Here is a 24,089-nt window from a genome sequence, read left to right on the forward strand (position 1 = left end):
ACTATTCTATTCTCAGTGCTCAGTTTTAAGGCTTTTGGTTGCTTGCCTGGAGGGCAAGTATGGGTTCACATTGAGGTTGCCCCTCCAAAAATTTGGTTGCCCCGATTTCATCCGTGCTTTGAAAATAGAGTTATATTTATATTCCATTAAAACAGCAACCAACAGGTTTGGAATTAATATATTGTCACTGTAAAATGTAATATCGGCAATAAAATACATCACTTTTTAATATTTTAAAATGTTTTGTATTAGAGGACCTGCGGTCACTTGGTATAGACACATTGTTTGTCACCAGTGATGGCCCGACAACTCGATACAGGAACCACACAAATTTCTACCTTATGACTAAGAATATGAGACACCATGGATTCAAACACATTTGCTAGAACTTAAGTGAAGCTGGACATGGCAAGGGTAAGGTGGATGGGGTGGGAGCTGCCCTAAAGTGTGCCGCCGATCATAACGTCGCCCTCGGAAGTGATATACCTACTGCCAAGTCCATGTTTGAAAAACTCCAATCCACATCGTCTGTAAAGTTGTATTATGTTGTGCAAGAATTGTTCCTGGACGTAGAAGAGGAGATCCCACTGAAGATAAATGGTGTCCCTGGTTATTCACTTCAAGCAAAGGGCTATTATATAGGAACCTTTCTTGTTTCTGCTCATGGCCGAAAATATGCGACTGCTTTGAACTGTGAGCACATTCGTTTTGTGGTGTAAATCAACCAGTGCTTTTGGATAGAGGGCCTATGCCCAAACCGATGCCACATGTATATGAAGCGTTTACCCATGAAAATATTGGTGTCTTGTCGAATATCGAAATCAGCCGTACCCAGGGAAGATTATTGATGTAGACGAGGATGAGGATACGTGACCATGATGAAATGTGTTGGAATAAACTGATACACATGGCCCGAGCCAGTGAATCAGTGCTTGTACACGAGAAACCAATTCATTGGAATGAGACTGAAAAAGTTACCAGCCATTTCAAATTATCTGAACTAGATTGGCAAAGTGTTAATTCTTATTGAAAGCTCTGTGTAAGATCTCGTACTGCATAAAACTATACAAAACTATACGTAGCTTCATTTGCGTTTTCGATGTGACCTGGACGTTTAGTGGTGGTGGGTTGGTGGATGGTGATCGAGAGTCAAAAAGGTGGTGGAGTGTGACGCACACAGTAGTGCTTTTCCATAGTGTTGCTGGGTGGTGTTACAGAGTGTGGCGAAATTTCAACTCTGGAACTTTACAATTCAACTCCGGAATGAATTAAAAACAGAAAATCTTGATAAAATCAGTGGAGAACAATAAAGTTTAGAACTGTCGTAATTTTCACCAAGTTTCTACTAATAAAGTTCTTTTTTTTTTTCCACCTTTCATTTTATCCTTCCTTCAAACATCAATTTATTAATTCATGCCTCTAGCCCTCCCCATACATCAATTTATTAATTCATGCCTCTAGCCCTCCCCATGTTGATATGTATTACACACAGTCCTCTCTAGCCCTCCCCGTGTTGATATGTATTACACACAGTCCTCTCTAGCCCTCCCCGTGTTGATATGTATTACACACAGTCCTCTCTAGCCCTCCCCGTGTGTATGTGTATTACACAGTCCTCTCTAGCCCCCCCCCCCCCCCCCCCCCCCACCGTGTTGATATGTATTACAGACAGTCCTCTCTAGCCCTCCCTTTGTTGATGTGTATTACACACAGTCCTCTAGTCTATGGCGTTATTGGGTGGTGGTAAGGCATGTGGCAAAATTTAGCACAGAATACCTCTTTTTACCTCTTCATAGATTATGGTAGATTTGCAGTTTCATTTTGAAAACCTTAATTTCAACTCCGGAACTTTTCAGTTCAACTCCGGAACGAATGAAAATAAGAAAATCTCGATAAAATCAGTGGAGACCAATAAAGTATCTGAAAATTGAGTGCAATGTTGTCAGTTTATATAAGGTTCCGGCTAACTTTTTTCTTTGCGTCGCATCTATGTGAAATTGGCAGGTATTGTGAGAATGACCCATTCGCTTTGAAAAGAGAAAACATTCTAGGTTTCGTTCGAAGTCATGTTGCAATATTAGTATATGCAGCATATTAATATATCTCATAGACATATAGGTATGTTTATAGATCTAAATATTGTATATTAATATAGCTGAATCTAGTTTTGCAGTAGGTGTAGCAAGAATGACTTCACACAGATGGAATTAACACTGTGACATATTGCTAATAACAATTTTGACACTGGTTCATTGATTAATACTGGTATGCATCATTAGAAATGACTCATGAAATGTCTGCAGTTTTGAACTGAAAAATAATGTCTCAGAAATACAGTAAATGACTTCTAAATGTTATGCATATGGTAGCAGTATACAGTTAGCTCCCTTTTATACACGGGCATGCAAAGAGTTCACTTGTTGGTTTTGCACAGATCCATGTTTGAAGGCTAATTATTTATAATAGGAAGTAACTTTTGATAGCCAAGGAGTTACTTTTAAAAATGACAGTTGGTTTGTCACCAGCAGTGCAAATGGTTTAGCTGTAATGAGGCTTGGTTTTCATACACCAGGTTTTCCTTGTGACAAAAGTGGGGTGTGATCATTTTGGGTAACTTTCAAACAGCTGATTTTGTGAAAAATTTAATAGTTAAACCTTTGTTCAAATGAGGTTTGATAAGCGAAGTTTCCAATTAAATATGTGTGATATACGCCAACTCCCGCTTGCATGGGTGTAATTTGTATGGGTGTGGAGTTTGGACACATTATGATGAAAGTAACGCAAACATTTAACTAAAAATATTTAAAATACGTCCTCTTTATAATTATGACCCTTTTTGTAATTTCCTTGAAAATAAAAATATCTGTATCTTTCTTTATTTTTAAACCATGTAGGTGAGCATTTAGGATGCCATGGGGTGGTATGCAATAAATCTCAGCTGAAGATTCACAGATAACTGTGGTCTTCTACCTATGCTGGGCTGCTGACATATTTAAAACTAAAATATTTTGACAAACATTAATACAAAATATTTGTCTTTCTACTGTTTACTTTTTGTACTACTGTATTATGAGAAAGAAGGTTATAACAACAAATGTGTGTGCTATATTTGTCATGTAATAAGCCACATTATTAGAAGGAAGGTTATAACAACAAATGTGTGTGCTATATTTGTCATGCAACAAGGTACCATTCACACATTTTTAGTATATTGAAAACATATACTAATCAATTGAGTGGTAATATGTACATATTCTATGCTTTAATATGATACAAAGTTGAATGTGAAAGCCAGTTGATGTGCTTGAACAACATTTAGTTATTTCATTCTATCCGGTCCGTGTGATGGCACATATAAAAGATCCCTTGCTACTAATAAAAAAATGTAGCATGTTTCTTCTGTAAGACTATGTAAGAATTACCAAATGTTTGACATTCAGTAGCTGATAATTAATCAATCAATGTGCTCTAGTGGTGTTGTTAAACAAAACAAACTTTAACTTGTACATAACTATTGACACTTGGTACATATTATTATATTCATGCATTGTTAAAACCAGTATAATTTGGACAGTTTTTATCACTGTATATCCAAAACGAATAGAACAGCTGCATTTTAAGAACTACATACATGGACCAAATAGCATTGTGTTATTTTGCATGGGTGTTCTACATTACACCCTTTTTGAGATTTTTTTTTTTTTTTTATTATTGTCCGAACCAAATTGTTAACAACTACAAAAAATTACTCTCCTACCTTTAATTGCCGTTAGATTTCCTCCAAAGCTTGTCCAGACACAAATTGCAAAACACCCACTACAAATATACAGAAGTCACACACGAGACTGTAACGATGTCGCCGATATTGTCTTTGCTGAGATAGCATTGCCGTCTGCCATGTTGTTTGTTTATGGAATACTCTTCAAGAGGGGTGAAAGCCTCCAAAGTATGTGACACAATTAATATGAAATCGATGATCTCTAGTGGTATCATTAAAATAATAATAACAAAACAAAAACAAATAATATGACGTCATCACGTTTGCTTTTATATCATAACATGTTATGACGTTGTTAGATTAAGTCCTATCATTTCACCCCTCTTGAAGAATATTCCATAAAAAGTCAAAATGGCAGCTGATACAAAATTACATGCTTTTTTCCCTATGCGCTCTCAGCGAAGTCGATATAGATGACATGGTTAGCATCTGATATGTAGAATCTGTGTCATTGTAATGGTTTTTTCAAGATTTGTGTCTGGACAAACTTTGGAGGAAATCTAACGGGAATTAAAGGTAGGAGAGTAATTTTTCGTAGTTTTTTTGTTTTCAGTGTCGCATAAAATAAATCTGCATGTCATGTTATCATTTTAAAAATATTTTATCATTACTTTATAAAAATAATTTTGATATGTACGTCTTGTGTAGAGTGGGGCATTGTTAGCGAATAGACAGAGCCCTCGTAGCAGCTTTGGGAAGTTGAAAGAGGTTAGACATTTGTCTTGAGAGGTTGGGTTTGTAATAGTTTAACAGGCATTACTATATATGCTTCTCAAAACAATTTAGAGAACACACAATATTTGTAATAGAAACATACACATATACTGCATACATTTTAGTACTACACAGGACACCATCTGACATTCAGTTTATGTATCATGAAATGATATTTGACAGCTGCTTTCCAAGATTAGATGGTATTATGGTAACTTGACTGAGTTTTTAAAGAATGATCTTGATCATTTGTGACAAACATGAATGTCTGTCATGAACCACATAAGAAAAAACCTTTACACACTGAATTGGTTTGGTGTGTTAATTTGCATGAAGCTGTTCATAATCAAATATGTAAAGAAATTATGCAGTTGATACTTCATGCATATAGTAAAAGTTCAATTCTTATAATTCCAAAAGAAAAACAATATATTATATAATTATAGTTTTTATCAAAGTCTATCAGACAGCAGTTATTTACTTGGATTTTAATAAGAATTAACACTGAACATTTGGGAAATACCCATTATATAGGTTTATGTTTTTCTGGTGATATAGATACCAAGACAGCAAGCAAAATAAATGGTTAACTGACTTGCACATTTATTATGTATCAATTAAGGCAACAAAGTTAAATGTAAGCAGCCTATTACCATGACATATTATATTTTTATGTCATCATTGCAAAAAGGTAATTCTTCATCATCATTCACTGTTCAGCATCAGTGAAGAAAAAGTATGATTTAATAACATTCCACCCTAGCTAGCTGTCCCCTATTTTTCATAGTTGCTTGCAGGATATACTAGATACATGTAACTGGTTTCAGCCTTTAGATACTACAGTCAAATCTGTGACTAATCCGGTTGAGGAATTTGTTTCTTTTCAACAGTTTTTTTCTTCTTGGAAATCCCAAATTTCTGGTTGTTAGGATTACCAAAGTAGTACAAAAACAAGGTAGGCCTACATGCAAGATGCATCATATTTGTTTACCATTCCAACCACTTATAGTACATTATTTACAGGCTTGAATGGGTCAGTGATGGTTGTGACCTTGCTGGTGAACAGACAGATATAAGTGTCCACAGCTAGGCTGAAAGTTTATGACTCCTCTAGCGCAAGCGAACGATACCTGCCCCCCCCCCCCCCCCATGTGTTCAGTGACAGTAAGTGATGCTCACATTTACAAATGTTTTTCTGCTCGGCCTCATTGAAATTGGCTCAGATCTCATTTTTGCATTTGTTCCATATGTTAACTCCTCATTTCATTCTCTTGAATCATGACATATTACACACCTGCCATTATTTCCCGGGGGGGGGGGGGGGGGGGTGCAGACGTAGCCCAGTGCTAAAGTGCTTGCTTGATGCGCAGTCGGTCTGGGTTCGATTCCCATCGGTGGGCCCAATGGGCGTATGCTTGTTCCAGCCAGTACACCACGACTGGAATATCAAAGGTTGTGGTATGTGCTGTCCTGTCTGTGGGATGGTGCATATAAAAGATCCCTTACTACTAATAAAAAATGGTAGCAGATTTCCTCTCAAAGACTATGTCAAAATTACCAAAAGTTTGACATCCAATAGCCGATGATTAATAAATCAATGTGATCTAGTGGTGTCATTAAACAAAACAAACTTCTTGTTTTATTTCCCACCAGCTTCTGTTGTTGGTTAATTTAGTCAATGTTTGGGGATGAAAATGCTGGATTATAGTACTATATTCTTTGAGTGTACCTTCCTTTGATGAAAAACAACTCAATATTTTTTTCAAAACTGCAAAGTTTCTGGATTTATTTAGTTGTTCAGTGTCAGTTTCATATGGGATATTTAGTGGGCAAAAGCAGAATTAGTTTCAGTACCTGTAACAATCAGGTTTGACGCCCGCACTGATTGTTACTTAATATTCATTCTGAGAGCAAGAATTACATAGCTGTTTATGCTACCAGCCTTGGTAGTGTCGTGGTTAAGCCATCGGACATAAGGCTGGTAGATACTGGGTTCGCAGCCCGGTATCGGCTCCCACCCAGAGTGGGTTTTAATGGCTCACTGGGTAGATGTAAGACCACTACACTGACTTCTCTCTCACTAACAACTAGCCTCTAACCCACTGTCCTGGACAGACAGTCCATATAGCTGAGGTGTGTGACCAGGACAGTGTGCTTGAACCTTAATTAGATATATGCACGAAAATATTCATGCTGATTATTGCACCCCCCCCCCCCCCCTACCCTTATTAAATTTGACAGTGACTGGACACATTCAGAGACAGTAACAATGATGTGTTCACTAAATTACTTTGACTAGCATTAGTAGGTAAAGTTGCTTGTTCCTGTTTTCATTGTTATACCTGTTTGCTTTTTGTGTTTCCATTCATGTGGGTTGTTAATTTTGTGTTGATTTTTTTTTGGGGTGGGTGGGTGGGGGGGGGGGGGTGTTCATGGGGTGTTATACTATTTACTGGTCATTTAATACCTAATGTGCAATGGATTATTCTTTGGGTTTTTCTGTTCCAACCAATACACAGTAGATGGTTTGTCTTTACTGTACTGTGAAAGTTACCATATGGGGCTTTTTTTAATGGCCATATCCTTGGGTGGGTTTTTTTACAGTGATCAGGAAAGCTAATGATTTACTTATGACAATTATTTACATAATTTAGTCTGTAATCATGGTTTTGTATGTAAGGAATGTACATTCATTGAGGTCTGAAAATTTTTTGAAATACTTTTTTTTTAATATAAAAAATCTAAAACAAATCAATGCATATTTGGTGAACACATTTTAATTTTTATTCTACCTTTTGTTCTGCATTGAAAAAAGAAGAAGAAAAAAGAGTTGTTTATGAGTTGATTAGTTTTTGTTGTTAATTTATTTTAGATACTACATACTGACTAGTTACACCATACATGACACATGTATCAATTACCAGTAAACAAATGTTGTGATGAAGCCTGTGGACACTATGTGCTTAAATTATTATTACCCATATGGGCTAAAATATACGGGGTAATATTCTATCTCTGCACAGTGTGCATATTGCTTCTACAACCACTAATTGGCTGGTTGGTAGTTTGCCATGACCCAAACTTAACTTTCATTCATATAATTCTTCAATTAATGAGCAAGATTATACATATGTTATACGATCTACAAAGATTTACAGAAATTTTCATCACTCATATTTGTTTCATAAACATGAAATGGTATATTTTCATAAGCAGTGGCTTTAGTAGCATAGAAAAATAAGTATTTTTTAATGCAACTACAGTTGTATTATTTTGTATTGTAAACATTTGGCTGTAAAAAGAATGCTATTATGCCATGACGTCACTTACATTACATCATGTAATGTGCATGGCTGATGGCTTAGTTGTAGACAGCAGAGGAATTATTTAATAAAAAAAACAGTTGAAATCGACAATGGGTAATAAAGAGAATAACCATCTCACTGCAACGAGTTACAAGTTACAGAGTCAGTCGGGACAGATAATTCATAATTCCTCTTAGCTCGTTAGTTATTCTCTAATTATCATTCACAAATCAACCTGTTATTATTAACACACTGTAGGTCATGCAGACCAGTCAGTAGATTATGCTTATATTTCACTCAAAACATATTTTGATTCTTTCTAGCTTATATTATTCACAACCTTAACACAAATCATTACACTGTCAGGGTTTTTATAAAATATATATATATATATATATATATATATATATATATATATGTGTGACTCACAGATTGAAAAAGTGTCATTTTACATTTCGCTTAACATTGAAAATTTGTACTTCAACTAAAATTCAAAAACATAAAATGAAGTTTACCTTTCTTTGTCCTGAAGTAGAAAGAAAGTTGGGAATTTTGTGGCACTTAAAATTATTTTATATTTCATCTGGAAAAGCTAAGGCTATTGATCAAAGACTGGTTATATAATGTAAAACCCGGACTATAGTGCTGCTTATAGTTTTGCTTTCTTATACCTTATCATAATACATGTATATGCTAATGCTTTTGCTGGCTTTATAATTAAATTCTACCATTAATTTGAAGAAAAATAGACCCATAGTGTTGACAGTAACACAAATAATTGTATACGGAGACTAGTTAATGTACTGTCATTATTAGGAGACGTAGTATATGCACGTGTAACTATAGTTTTTATCAACTGAGGCTTCATACATGTCAACATTTCCCAAAAGTGTACATCAAATTGTTTTTGGTTTTGGCTGGACATTTTCATGTTGTAGTTTGTTTTTTGCTGTTGTTTTTTGTGTTGTTTTGTTGTTGGTGGCTTTTTACTTCTTTTTGGGGTGGAGGGGGGGGGGGGGTTGTTGAAAAGTGTAACTTCCTGCAGCACAGTTTGTACACTCTTGGGAATGTAGATAACTGAACAGCCTGTTAATAACAATGCATCTGAACTATTTATACTTAGAATATTATAGTGCCATAGTCTAAGTGGTTTTAAATAGTCAGACAACATTAAATAGAACATTATTTCTTAAACTAATTACATGCAGTGTCCATGCAATCACAAAATAAAATTAGTTTCTATAGTTATTGTAGGCATTAATCATTGTTGAAAAATAGCATTGTTCATTAAAACGTTAATTTTATAGTGGCCATTATCATTGAAAGTCACTGCATGATGACTAATGTGATATTTGCCTTTATAGTGACATTTAAGTGAAATTGCCATTAATCATTATTTGAAAATTTCTTAATGTATCATTTCATATTTAAACATTGAACATTGTTTAATTCATAATATTTGAGTGAAAGCTTTTACTGTTTTACCATGCACCTTGAATTAACGTTAATATATGATACCTGCACTTAGATTACTAGTATTAAATTTGTTTTATTATCTACTCTTTTTGTTTCATTGTTTCCTTCTCCTTGAATCATATTAATTACAATGGAGACCAGATTAGTATCTGTTTGATTAATAAAAGTGTCGCACTCTTAACCATTTAATGTTGATATTTTTTGTCCATGTAGACTTATGTTTTATGAAAAAAAATTTAAGATGAAGTATTATTTTGCTGTGTTCACATGTTAACTGTTTGGGTGTTCAGGTGACCCAGGCTCAGAAGTCGGACACAGCTTCTGAATATGACCAACAAGTGCCGGTGAACACAGAGGGCCAGCAGTATGTGGACTGTAAGTCCTACATCAAGTTGGAGTTCGCTCTCACACGGCCACTGGTTCCTAAACGACCTCCAGAAGAACTTGCAAGAAGGTATGTATTAATGAGCGACTTAGCTGAAACAGGTGGAGATAACTCTATTGCAGATGGCGCAACGATCGACAGGGTCCCAGAAACCTGGTTTGTCTCTGACTGGCTTCAGGTTATAAGCGACCAACTGAGTGACTTGAAATTACGTATCAGTTTGTTTTAACAGTAAAGTACCGGTAATATTTTAAATATCAGAATGTGTTTTGTTGCATTTTTCTTAATGTCTATCTATTGGGAAAAGTACATAAAAAAAATTTGGGTGGCAAATACAGTGTCAACACGAACGCATTGAGGCAAATACAGTGTCAACACGAACGCATTGAGTACCCGTATTATACAAAATATATATTTATTACCTTTACTGTTAATGTGTTTTCCATCATATCTAAAATACTAGGCCGCCCTGTGTAGGAACGTCCTGTACAGAGCCGTCATCATTATATAATTTTTTAATACTCACACGCACACGTTATATATATTCTTTTTTTTTGTTTAGTATTATCCAAAATATACATATATTTTCTTTATATACAAAATATATATTTATTCCCTTTACTGTTAATGTGTTTTCCACCATATCTAAGTATATAAAATACTAGACCGCCCTGTGTAGGAACGTCCTGTACAGAGCCGTCATCACTATATATATATTTTTAATACTCACACACGCACACGTTATACATATGCACATATATATTTTATTGATTATTATCCACAATATACATATATTTTCTTTATTATTACTGACTCTCCCCCCCCCCATATCTCAGTACATGTGTAGACAAATGTCAACTGGTAACAACTGGTAACCATTCACTGCAGTGTATACTATAGACCGTCCTGTGCAGAGCCGTGCTGTGTAGGAACGTCCTGTATTTTTTTAATACTCGCACACGCACGCACACGTTATATATATATATATATATTTTTTTTTTTTTCGAGTATTATCCAAAATATACATATATGTTCTTTATATACAAAATATATATTTATTCCCTTTACTGTTAATGTGTTTTCCACCATATCTAAGTATATAAAATACTAGGCCGCCCTGTGTAGGAACGTCCTGTACAGAGCCGTCATCATTATATAATTTTTTAATACTTACACACGCACACGTTATATATATTCTTTTTTTTTTTTTAGTATTATCCAAAATATACATATATTTTCTTTATATACAAAATATATATTTATTCCCTTTACTGTTAATGTGTTTTCCACCGTATCTAAGTATATAAAATACTAGACTGCCCTGTGTAGGAATGTCCTGTACAGAGCCGTCATCACTATATATATTTTTTTAATACTATTAGCCACAATATACATATATTTTCTTTATTATTACTCCTGTTGATCTAATCTCAGGGGAGTGATGGTGAGTTTCAGAGTGATAGCTTCCCTTAAATGGCGAAGTCTGATTGGGACTGTTGGTGAAGTTTAATATACACCTTCATAATATGTTAATCAATATGTAAACTCATACATTCCATATTATGTTGGTTTTAAGTTGTTTTTTTCATCTTTTGTTTAGGGTCGCTGAGTATATTCCTCCAAGACCAATGTTTCCTAAAAGAACAGATGGAGCAACCCGGGTAATATAACATTTTAAAATGTTAAATGTGTTATAATTAGTTTTATGTTAACTTCTACACCATGAAAGTTTGCTTGTGAACATATTATTATGATGTGTTTAAAGAGGTCTTTTCTTCTTTTTTCTGTAGAATGATTTTTAAAATTATAGGGTTTTTTTGTTGTTGTTGGGGTTTTTTTTGGGGGGGAGGTAATTATTATTTTTAATTAGTAGTAGTAGTAGTACGTAGTGGCTGCCAATGCAGGTTTGACTGTACTTACCTAAAATTCTAGATTCACCAGTTTGATATTTGTTATAAAATAAGCTGTCAGGTTTAATTAGTTCAGCAGCCAATGTTTTTTGGGGGGGAGGTAATTATTATTTTTAATTAGTAGTAGTAGTAGTACGTAGTGGCTGCCAATGCAGGTTTGACTGTACTTACCTAAAATTCTAGATTCACCAGTTTGATATTTGTTATAAAATAAGCTGTCAGGTTTAATTAGTTCAGCAGCCAATCTCCACTGCTTTGTGAATTTCGTAACATTTTTAACTTATCAATATAATGCTTATTTTATGCATTGGTTTTCAGGCAGTTGAGGATTACCATAATCAAGTGGCCACTGTGGCCAATCTCATTCTTGATGAATTCAGGTATGATAGAGAGCAGATTCAGAGCTGCTTGATATTTTGTAACTTTGTATGGGAACAATTGGGGTTAAACATATAAACTGTTTCATTGTTTTTTTAATTAGATCATGTTTGGTTATGTGGGACAAGATGTAGCCCAGTAGTAAAGTACACACCTGATGCGCAGTCAGTTTAGTATCGATTCACATCAGTGGGCCCATAGAGCTGTTTCTCGATCCATCCAGTGTACCATGAATGGTATATCAAAGGCCATGGTATGTGCTATCCTGTCTGGGATGGTGCATATAAAAGATCCTGTGTTACTAATATAAAAATGTATCAGGTTTCCTCTCTAAGACTATATGTCAAAATTACACCAATGATTAATAAATCAATGTGCTCTAGTGGTGTTGTTAAACAAAACAAACTTTAACGTGAACATTATAAAATTATAGTCTGAGAACAGATTTATGTTTGTACCGTCTTTAAATTTTCATTTCCATTTTCTTTTACATAACACTGGTTTCCAAGCTGTAGATTACCCTGGTATACATTGATCTACCCTCACTATTGTGAAGTAATCTGTTTTGTCTTTTTGCAGGGAATTGTTTAGTGATGAAATTAAAGAAGGTGAGAATGAAACAGCTGGGCTATTGGAATCCAGGTGAGACTCTATGAGTAGAACTCCATCATTTTGTTTATGTTGTCATGGAAGGCGGAATTTGTAGTTATGAAACAAAACCCGGATTTCACTTCATGTGACTCAGTGTTTACAAAAAGGATAAATTTCAATGCCAGGTCCGGCCACCCCTTTCGGTTGTGGACTTCCAAAAGGTTCTACGAATTAATACATTTTATAATAATGGTTTGTCCAGTAATCTAACGACCTGCCACAAGGTTAACCAAAACACAACAATTTTAAAACATTTATTCAACACAAATACAAAGAGCTCTTAACAAAATACTGTGGACATTTGACAAGTTATACTATAATATTACCCTGAGATTTCCGACAAATATACTTATTTGAAAGTTCCATACCAAATAAAACACCGGTCTACATGAAAAACTTATAATATTGGTAATTTAGGCTACTACTCCTATTGCAAATAAAATAGTCCCTATTAGAAACTATCAATTTGGTTTGAAAGATGATTTACACCAAAATCCCAAAACTACAATTCTTCCATGTTACAATTAATTTCTGCAACAGTCCCTATTACAAATGTGAATATCCCACATAGAAATTCAACAATTGGTTTGAAAGCCGAATTATCAAACCTCAAACAAACATATATCGGAAAACAAATAACTGAAATTTATCTGCATGTTTAGAAATAATATTTCCAAGAAAAATAAATGACGTGCACCCCCATGCACAACCAACAAAATGACAACAATTCTTTTACTAACAATGTACAACGATTAACCCAAAGTAATAAAGCATATGGAAACGGAGAGAGAGAGAGAGAGAGAGAGAGAGAGAGAGAGAGAGAGAGAGAGAGAGAGAGAGAGAGAGAGAGAGAGAGAGAGAGAGAGAGAGAGAGAGGGAGGAGAGGGAGAGGGAGAGGGAGAGGGAGAGGGAGAGGGGAGAGGGGAGAGGGAGAGGGAGAGGGAGAGGGAGAGGGAGAGGAGAGGACAGAAGAGAGAGAGAGAAAGAAACTCTAAAATCTAGGCTTTAACCCACCTCTAAAACATTAATTTACCCAAACCATAATCACTTATGTGTTGACTCTATGAAAACACATCAGAAAGTAAAGTTCCAAGTTTGACCACACGGGCAACACAAGGACGAAGTCGTATCTCATTGGTTCATCCCAAATAAACAATCATATAAAAAAAAATTCCCATAACAATTATGCCTAAAATTCACCAAAATATTCTATTATTACTACAATAGTGTATCCACTTAACAAAATAAAAAAAATTATTTAAAAAAAATACAAATGAAAATATATATTTTACTTCCTGTTACATTACCGTAAAACCTCTAAATATTACCCTACCGGTACTTAAAATTTTATCTTAATAACAATGAATTCCATGTTTTTATCCCAGCAATATTATTCAGTTAGTAAATAGTGATTAGTATAGTTAATACAGAAGAAATAGAGAATATAACAAAATAAAATTACAACTAAAAAAAAGAAAATAGGACAGAAGAGTTAAATGGATAAAAACATGGTTCATTACATTTACATCTCTTTTTGAAAAACTAGAAATAATAGGTCAACCAATTACTTTGTAGCAAACACATTTACCATGACTAACAGAAGTCATTAAAAGTCCTGTACATATAGTTTTCATAGGTGAAAGCAAAATTGACTGTACTTGTGTTTTTCGTCTTATAATATGAAGAAAAGTGATTGGTTTTATGTTTAAGATATGATAGTTCATTGTGGGTTTTTTTAGTCAAATGTGCACTGTGGTACCTCATATTATGTTTGTAAGCATGATGATAGAATGACATAGAATTATATAGAGGATAATAAACAAGTTACCAGTTATTATCATATTTATGTCCCGAGTGAAATAATTTTCACTTGTCACAAGCTTTATTGAGTGACAAATGCTGATAATAACTGGTACCAAATTTGTTATTCTATTTATTACCCCAGTTATTTTTTCTCTAAAAACCTTTATTTTTGACACACATGCACATACATGTATAGAACCGAGGTATGTCATTTTATACACTGTTCTGAGTGTTGCTATAATAAATTTGTATTTTAATCATGTTCACAGACAATTTTCAAACACAAAAGTTCTCTATTCTGCTACAAAATCTATTATGAATTGCATTCAAATGTCATTTTGTTATAAATTTAACACTGAAAAACAAAGTCGTGAACGCAAACTCTTTAAACTACATGACATCATTTTGTGTTTCTACCAAATAGAGATGACGTCATATTTAATACTGACAAGGTCATTGGTTTGTAAGCTTCAAATTGTCCAATTGTATTGTTCGTTAGACCAATGCAGAATATTTCTCACTGAGAAAATATGGAAAATATTTTCCCTGTTATGAGTGACGGCTGGGGTAATAAGGTTAAATTATGATTAGAAAGTTAAACCTAACAGCTCTTTTGCCTTTTTACATTGCTTAGGTCTCATTACACAGATCACTTCCGGGTGACAGTTCATTCATCACGGTCCACTATAGTTCCTAATTGGGACACATGTTATGGGTCACATATTCACTTCTAGCAAATGGTGAAGAATTAAAACAATATGTATGTTTAATGGTTAGCCTTCTGGCTGTATTTTGCCCATGTTATTTTGTAATATTGTGCATCGACCTTTTGGGACATGGGTATATAGCGCAAGTGACAGCCGGAGTGAATCGGTTAATGAACCACCTATTCGGACCGGTACTACAGCCAGATGCGGTCATATAGCAAAAAACTGAGACAGAAATGTTCTCAATTTTGGAGTGAAAATAAATGCTTATATAATGTATGTTTGCAATGGTGTATGTTGTTAGTGCCGACGAGAACCCGTTCTATAGGCAATCTTCGCTTGAAGTTGGGCAGTTTAATATGGGTTTCAATGGCAGATGACATCTGTGTAGTGAGACCTTATTTTATGTTTTAATTACAAACCCCCATTATTTAATGGTGTTTACATTATTTTTATTTTTATTTTAGGAGACATAAGCTAATTTATCAGCTGAATTCATCTGGCAAGTACTTTGCCTTCAAAGAACAGTTAAAACACTCTGTAGTCAAAATTGTGAGAGAGAAATACCTGAAAACAACTACATTTGAAGATCGACAAGAATTTCAGGTAAAAATTCCTGGAATGTTTCATTGAAGTTTATTATATTAGATTTGTTTTTTTTATCCCCCATGTTAGACTGAGTTACAGTGTAATAGAAATGCTGCTCCTGTGTTCATACAAAGACAGAGTGCATCTAACGGTTTCAGTAGAAATGTTTGAGTCATTCGTTGAGTTTTTATTTAAACATGTTTATGCATGCATAGTTCCAAGTAGAAATGTTAACAAATGCACACTCATACACAAAACAATGTGCACCAGTATATAAATACATCCACACATACAATTTCACTCATGTACACACACACTCATATGCTGTCAGTAAATGTTTATTTCTTTATATATGAATTATTCAAAGAACATTACACATTTGGGGCGAGGCGTAGCCCAGTGGTAAAGCACTCGCTTGATGTGCGGTCGGTTTGGGATCGATTGCCATCTTTGGGATGGTGCATATAAAAGATCCCTTGCTGCTAATCGAAAAGAGTAGCCCATTAAGTGGCAACAGCGGGTTTCCTCCCTCTATATCTGTGTGGTTCTTAACCATATGTCCAATGCCATATGACCATAAATAAAATGTGTTGAGTGCGTCGTTAAATAAAACATTTCCATTACACATTTCTAAACATAACTATGTAAAGATAAATAAGGACATTGATACATAGTCATATATGGAATATAAATGTGAAATAAAGACACACACAGGCACAAATATCCACACATGCATACACACAGGCACACATGCACATGCACATGCACACACACGCACACACACACACACGAACACACACACACAGGCACATTCACACACACACACTGGCTATAATCACAAGCGTACGAGGGAGTGGGGACAACTGTCCCCCTAGTTCTGGAATAAAACTGCAAACTCAGGCAAAAGTTATAGAGATATTCAGGCAAAATGTGCTATCCTGAGACCTTTTACCATGTATTTCCATCATTCTACCCTCAACATTAGTTGTAATCCATGTAAAAAAATTTAGTGATTTATTTGCAACCCTGTATAGCTGTTTGGTAGTAATGCTAAATTATGAATAAAAGTTGTTATCCAGATTCTGTCATTTTTGTTTAATTCGGGCAAAAACCAGCCTGCCCCCCCCCCCCCCCCCCCCCCCCGCCCCCTACAAAAATGGGGGCCAGTACACCTATGGCTATAATCTACTTGTTTTCTTTTCAGACATTCCTCAGTGAGTTGTATGTGTACCTCATTGACCAGATGCATGTTTCTCTAGGGTCTGTACTGGCCCTGGAAGACCAGCCACCCATTCCAAAACCCCTGACAGACTCTGCTCAGCTCAAGCACTTTGCCAGAGAGGCTGAAGTCAACGAAAACTTTGCCCTTGCAGAAAGGTATTATCAAGAGGTAAGAAGATTGTAATTGTCATTTTTCTTGGAATATATACATTGACATATTTACCTTCCAGTTATTAGTTTTTTCTTCTTTGATGATGTCACATGTTTCAGTTTTTATCAGTGTAACATATTTCATTCTACCAACAATTATGCTATACTTTATAATAATTTATGCTTATAGTCTTATTACTTCCAGAAGAAATATTGGTTCAATAGCATGCTCATGTGGTATGGCAACATAGCCAGTTTTGTCCATCAGCAGTACCACTAAATTAGTAGTTTTACTGATCACTGCTAAAACATTTGACAATTATTGTTAATTTAATGACGTATAAAAATCCATGTTTGATTGATTCATAGTAAGAATCTACACATGTCAAAACAATGAAATGGTGAGATAAATATGTGAATTGATTGGTTCCACTCACCCTTTCGGTGCAGTCTTCTTTGTGTATCATTCTTATAAATTCCCACATGCATCACATGACAGCTTATAGAGACTTGCAGGTTCAGCCTAGCCTCACTGTGTTAACATAGTGATACCTTAAAAAATAGGTCTAAGATCATGGTGAGGTTACTGGTTTACCATAGGTGAACTCACAATTATGACTTTGAGGTGATCTTAACTTGATATCATCATTATAGTTCACATGTTGACTGAATATCATGTTAATTACAGTTTGTTATATGGAGAATTAATATTTACTTATACAGTAGGTTCCGCGTAATTGCATAGGGACTATTATTAAATTACCTGATCTAGTCGTTTACGCACAAGGCTGTAACTGGTTTCAGTGGTTGATATTGCACCACATCATTCTGTTTAATACTAAACTGGTATTCAGTGCACCATAACGAAGTACCATATACGCAAATATTTTTGCGGCTAAAATAATTCGTGATCAGGCTTTCATTTTACATTTTCGCAAGGAATTATTTTCGCGACTGTACCCCGATAATCAAAATCAAAATGACCCATATTTCATTTGCAAAACTCTTTTCAATGACGATTTCATGCACACACTTGGACATGTTCACGGTGCTGTCAGCGAAACGTTAATGTTGTATGTATGTCTAATAAGACTATTATCATGTAATCGATGGAACACGCACATGTGATACAGAAAATTTTAAAACGCAAATATCATAAGAAATAAGTTTTCATTATTGGTGGTACCCACAAACTTCCATTCAGTTACAAAGAAAAGAAACAAAACTGAAATTACGTAACAACAGACTTGCACCCAACTGCGTGTCACTTCGATCAAATCCACGTTACCAGGCAGGTTTACAGAATCCTGTTACCTTGCAGACCTCTGACTGCTTGATTCTGATATGGGTTGGGCGTGTAGAGATATATTTTATTCGCGAACATGTTTGCGTATACAGTAGTGTAAACTGTGTAAAATTTACTGGGATATATCACAAGATTACCCTCTACTTAAATGTTACACTTTTATGGGGTGAGGGTATTTTCTTTTAATTAAATAAAATAATCCGTTACCTGTATGGCTGTTTTTAATTTTTCCTTCATGCATTTGTTACATCCAATAGCTGAATAATGCACAGTCGGTCTAGGATCGATCCCCGTCGGTGGGCCCATCAGACTATTTCTCGTTCCATCCAGTGCACCACAGCTGGTATATCAAAGGCCATGGTATGTGCTATCCTGTCCATGGGATGGTGCATATAAAAGATCCCTTGCTACTAATGGAAAAATGTAGCAGGTTTCCTCTCTATAGTATGACTGTGTTTGACATTAATTAGTTGATGATTAATCAATCAATGTGCTCTAGTGGTGTCGTTAAACAAAACAAACTTTTTTCTTTTTCCAATAGCTGAATATAAAATGCCTTTATATGCATTTTAATGTCTGTGGGGGAGAATAAACCTCTTTCACATTCCACTGTGCATGTGCCCGTTGCGGGGTAACTCGAGGATGCAAACCGCGAACTCATGCGAGATCTCGCAAAAATAGACCTGTGGACAAGTTGGGGGGCATAGACAATGGGAGGCCATGCAATAGGAATGTGAATATCTCCATGATTAATTATTCTATCAGTAGGGAACCCGAAAATTCTGTCGACATCCAACAAGACTTATTGGAGACATTTATGAATTATTGCTTATCACGAAATAAAAAAATATTTGGTTGTTAATGCCCGATAAACCATCGGTTCAGATTCGTACGCAATAAATATCAGATATGGGCTGAAATAATATTAATGTGTGCATGCGTGTATGTATGCAGATATTTATTGTATTTAACATGATTTAAATATTTATAAAGCATTATACAGATATATACATTCAGGATTCTTGTCTTTTCACCAAGTTATTTAAAATTTGTTCGGTATTTGGAATACAATTAAATGATACATATGAAATTTGATCTATGGTACTATATAAAACATTAGAATCAGGCCCGTAGGAACGATATCTGGAGTTGGGGGAGGGGAGGGGGCACAATCTGTAGTAGAGGGACACAAGTCTAGTTGGTGGGGGGGGGGGGGGGGGGGCAAAAGCCATATTTTAAATCGGGTTTATGAAAGTGGGGCTACTCAGTTGCTACCGACCTGAGAGTGGTCAGAAATATAATTATATTGCATATACAGCTATTTAAATTTGAAGCAAGATTATTTAACCTAAGAAACATGTAAGATTTATTTATAACAGATTAGACTAGCCAACAGCTTGATAATATAGCTGCAAACTCAGGATGGTCTCTTTGTTATAAACTCATGAGGGTTTATTATGCACAGTCATAAGGTACTTCGTTTGAATGTCTGAAGCAAACATATTAAGTACCATACCCCGGACGACGGACAGTCAACAAAAGTAAATAGGCCAACTCTGAATTTAAGCCAAAATAATTAAAAGGATGAATGAAAAAGAAGAAATAGGGCCTAATAAATAAATAAATAGTTTTGTAACTTCGTAAATACCAGATATTTCATATGAAGTTGTCGTACCTGTATGTTATTAATATAACTGATGGCGAAGTGAAAATAAAGAAAGAATCGAACAAATAAAGAAAATAAATAATAATATATCTGATATAAATGATAGCGAAAATAAAATAAAATAGTAATTTAAAAAAATAATAAGATAAATAAATAAATAATTTGTGAATAGACATGTAACATTGATTAGTATTTGTACGACTGTCTTTTTTAATGAAACGGTAAGAGAAAATAGAGCTATGATAAAGGTCTATGTGAGTTTATTTTATTAAATTTTAAATACTGATACATGTGGAGAATTAAATATCACTGGAAATCTGTGTGAATATTTAATTATAATTCTAATTGTTAAAAGTAGCAAACACATTCCACTAAAGTTAATTTTATTGTATGAATCTTTTAATTTTGCATTGTTAAAATACCCTTGGCAGGCAGCTCCAGAGACTTCGTCTTAAGTTAATGTTTCACTGCTTTTGGTCTTAAACCATTCCGATGTAAACTTTAGTAGACCGTTTTTCACAGCCATTTTAACATCTTATACGAAACATGTACGTTAGTCGCTAGAGATTCACAGCTCCTACGAAGCTACTCACGACGCTCATGACAACTGTCGATCATGCCCCCAATTTGTATATAGCCTCGATACCGTCCAATTCAACAAGGGACGTTACTCTTCATGCACATGCACAATGGGAATGTGAAAGAGGTCTATTAGAGGTCTGTATAACCAGTATAACCATTATTTGTCTTAGTGATTTTGAACAACTGGTGAAATGATAATAAAACAGAAACAATGTTTTTATTCATGCACAATATTGTTAGCATGTCGTTTCAATGCCAAAAGCACAATATGTATTGATAATTATGTTGTTCTGTGTTTTAGAGAATTGCAAGAGACAAACTTGATGCTGATAGCTGGTTTGACTATGGAACGTACTGTCTGTATGTTAATGATGTCACAAAGGTAGGTGGAATGTTGTTACACTATTAACACATTTTTGTCAAGACCAATGGAAAATGATAGAAACACTTTGGAAACAGCTTTCTAGATATTTGAAACATCAGGTGTGACTAGTGTATCTATTAATATTTATTCGAAACATTTATTTATTCACTTACTATTTGATTCAGTTATTATTCCATTTTTCAATTCTCATGTTTACAGCATACATGCAAGTGTGATAAAAAAAAAAATCTTTATTGATTTGAAAAATAACCTGTATATGCGATGCATGCACATCATTTTATATTCTGAAACATTTGTTTGCTAACATCCACACTATATTCTGAGCTGCCATCTATAGCTAGTCTGTCATTATTCTCTTGCAGGCTGAGGAGTGTTTCAAGGAGTGCATCTCTCTGGACCAGAAACACATTTATGGGTATGAAAGTTCAAGTCTCATTCATGTAGATACTTTCTTTCATAAAGCTAAAGTTCTGGGGGGGGTTTAATGACACCACTAGAGCACATTGCTTTAGTAATCGTCGCCTATTGGATGTCAACCATTTGGTAATTTTGACATGAAGTATTATACTAGCAATGTGGTACATTTTCCCACCATCCCACAGACAGGATAACACATATAATGGTTTGTGATATACCAGTCATGGTACACTGGCTAGAAGAAGTATTAGCCCAAGATGCCCATCGTTGGGGATCGTTCCTAAACCGACCCACATCAAGTGAGTGCTTTACCACTGGGCTATGTATTGCCTGCTTTATTTCATGACAATCACTGTAATATTCTATTCCTAATCATTTGTCATATGTAGAAATATTTATATTTATTGATTCACACAATTACTCATTATTTTGCCAATAATCCAGAGGGTGTCAACTTTGAAGTTATTCTTTTTATCCATCTGGAGAAGACCCTACATTACTGTATGGTGCTTTGATTCTTGTCCAGTTGTCTGCTAGTTGTTCTACAGCCCTGGAATCTCATTATGCAGTGGCCTACAAGAACTCCTTGTACTTTGATACACATTGTGCTCATAACAAAAATACACAGTGTCTAATTTCACTTGCAAATTTCATGTTTGAAAAATAGCTTTTATGTTATGATTGATGTTCCTGCATACAATGTTAAATAATTTATATTATGTGCTTGTGTTTATAATATTAACTTTCTCTTGTTATCAGTTCTTGAAGAGTAGAGATGATGTACTAAGAATACTTCTAAATATATGGCTCTTTACTGTAGGCTGCTGTTGTACGGTGTTGTGTGCACAATGACAGAAAAGAATGAACTTGCCGAGACTTTCTTTGAAGCAGCAACGTGTGTGAACCCAAAGAGTATACTGGCTTGGACTATGTTAGGTAGGAACTGGTTTTCAGTTTTCTAAAGATAAGAACTCTCCAGTAAACAGTGAGTTAATACTGTCGTTTTTATCATTCATTTTTGCTTTGATTGGCAATTGAAAATAGACTTTAAAGACTGAGGAATCAGAATTACTCCAAACGATCTATCGTTTAAATAGTCTTTATAGACTGGGTAATAAGAAGACAGAAATGAGTGAAATATCAGCATACAGAAACATCATGTCCTACTATATCCATGTAAAACCATCTGAGGATATAACTATATATACGGGTTCGCATTTTGTTTAGCTTCAAGTAGTTAACTTTCAGGCACATTTTCATTCCAACTTGTCTTATCTATGTAATTGCTAACATAGATGTTTCAAGATGCCAGCAGCTAGAGGGACAGCAATATAATTCACCTTCTAACTGGGGAGGGAGTGCAGTAGCCCACCACTTTTGATGCCTATGGCCGAGTTTATAATATATTTACTCAGTGCATGTATGTTTAGGGTTGTATTATGACGCAGTGAGCAATCAGATTTGTGGTAAAATTATATTTTTAAAAGGTTTTGTGTTTAGGGTTATATTATGATGCATTTAGCAGTGAGATTGGTGCTGAAGTTATAATCTTTTTACAGGTATGTTTTGTGAGCAGTAAGATTGGTGCTGTGGTTATAATATTTTTACTAATTGTTTTGTGTTTGGGTTGTATTATGATGTGGTGAGCAATGACATTGGTGCTGAGGTTATAATATTTACTGGTATGTTTTGTGTTTGGGTTGTATTATGATGTGGTGAGCAATGACATTGGTGCTGAGGTTATAATATTTACTGGTATGTTTTGTGTTTGGGTTGTATTATGATGTGGTGAGCAATGACATTGGTGCTGAGGTTATAATATTTACTGGTATGTTTTGTGTTTGGGTTGTATTATGATGTGGTGAGCAATGATATTGGTGCTGAGGTTATAATATTTACTGGTATGTTTTGTGTTTGGGTTGTATTATGATGTGGTGAGCAATGACATTGGTGCTGAGGTTATAATATTTACTGGTATGTTTTGTGTTTGGGTTGTATTATGATGTGGTGAGCAATGACATTGGTGCTGAGGTTATAATATTTACTGGTATGTTTTGTGTTTAGGGTTGTATTATGATGTGGTGAGCAGTGACATTGGTGCTGAAGTTATAATATTTACTGGTATGTTTTGTGTTTAGGGTTGTATTATGATGCGGTGAGCAATGAGATTGGTGCCGAGATGGCGTACATGGAAGCAAACAAGCTGAACAATCAAGCGGCTGTGAGCGCTGCCAAGGATGTGAGAGAGGATGAGGTTGACAAGGAGAAGGAGGAAAAGAAAGACTCTGTGGCAGAACCTCCTGAACCTCTTCCAGATGCTGATACAGCTCAAGGTCAGTTATCAACCTCCATCCTCACTTATAAAATATTAAACAATTCTGTAATAAATTAACAAAGTAACATGATTTAACTATAATTTGATCTTAATTTTTTACCTGGGCACATGCTTACAACACATTAACATCCAGACTTCAGCAAACTATCCAAATATAACTACATGCTGTTTGTTTGGGCAAGAAGTTATGGAAGCATCAAGTCCAGATTTTAAATTTTATAAGCATGGGGCCATGTTATTTTTATGTCAAAGATAATTATAAATGATTTATGTTTATATCAAGCTTTATAATTCATAGGGTTTGTTGTTTATAGTTTTGATTTTTCTTTCTT

At 34.8% G+C, this 24,089-nt stretch overlaps 1 protein-coding gene across 7 annotated transcripts in view; it reads left to right on the top strand.

Annotated features, from left to right (window-relative positions):
- Nucleotides 1-24,089, top strand: part of LOC121371618 (cilia- and flagella-associated protein 70-like) — an 82,999-nt gene that overhangs the window by 47,370 nt on the left and 11,540 nt on the right. For 5 of the 7 annotated variants that reach the window (XM_041497641.1, XM_041497636.1, XM_041497638.1 and 2 more), the window contains 11 exons: nucleotides 4,427-4,486; nucleotides 9,564-9,727; nucleotides 11,259-11,319; nucleotides 11,887-11,948; nucleotides 12,526-12,588; nucleotides 15,575-15,713; nucleotides 16,900-17,085; nucleotides 20,922-21,002; nucleotides 21,368-21,420; nucleotides 22,243-22,358; nucleotides 23,561-23,755. In XM_041497641.1, coding sequence (XP_041353575.1) covers nucleotides 4,427-4,486; nucleotides 9,564-9,727; nucleotides 11,259-11,319; nucleotides 11,887-11,948; nucleotides 12,526-12,588; nucleotides 15,575-15,713; nucleotides 16,900-17,085; nucleotides 20,922-21,002; nucleotides 21,368-21,420; nucleotides 22,243-22,358; nucleotides 23,561-23,755 — 1,180 coding nt within the window. The remainder of the gene's footprint in view (nucleotides 1-4,426; nucleotides 4,487-9,563; nucleotides 9,728-11,258; nucleotides 11,320-11,886; nucleotides 11,949-12,525; nucleotides 12,589-15,574; nucleotides 15,714-16,899; nucleotides 17,086-20,921; nucleotides 21,003-21,367; nucleotides 21,421-22,242; nucleotides 22,359-23,560; nucleotides 23,756-24,089) is intronic. The other 2 variants (XM_041497639.1, XM_041497640.1) reach the window with 1 other exon arrangement.

This window comes from Gigantopelta aegis, chromosome 4, assembly GCF_016097555.1.
Source record: "Gigantopelta aegis isolate Gae_Host chromosome 4, Gae_host_genome, whole genome shotgun sequence".
NCBI lineage: Eukaryota > Metazoa > Mollusca > Gastropoda > Neomphalida > Peltospiridae > Gigantopelta > Gigantopelta aegis.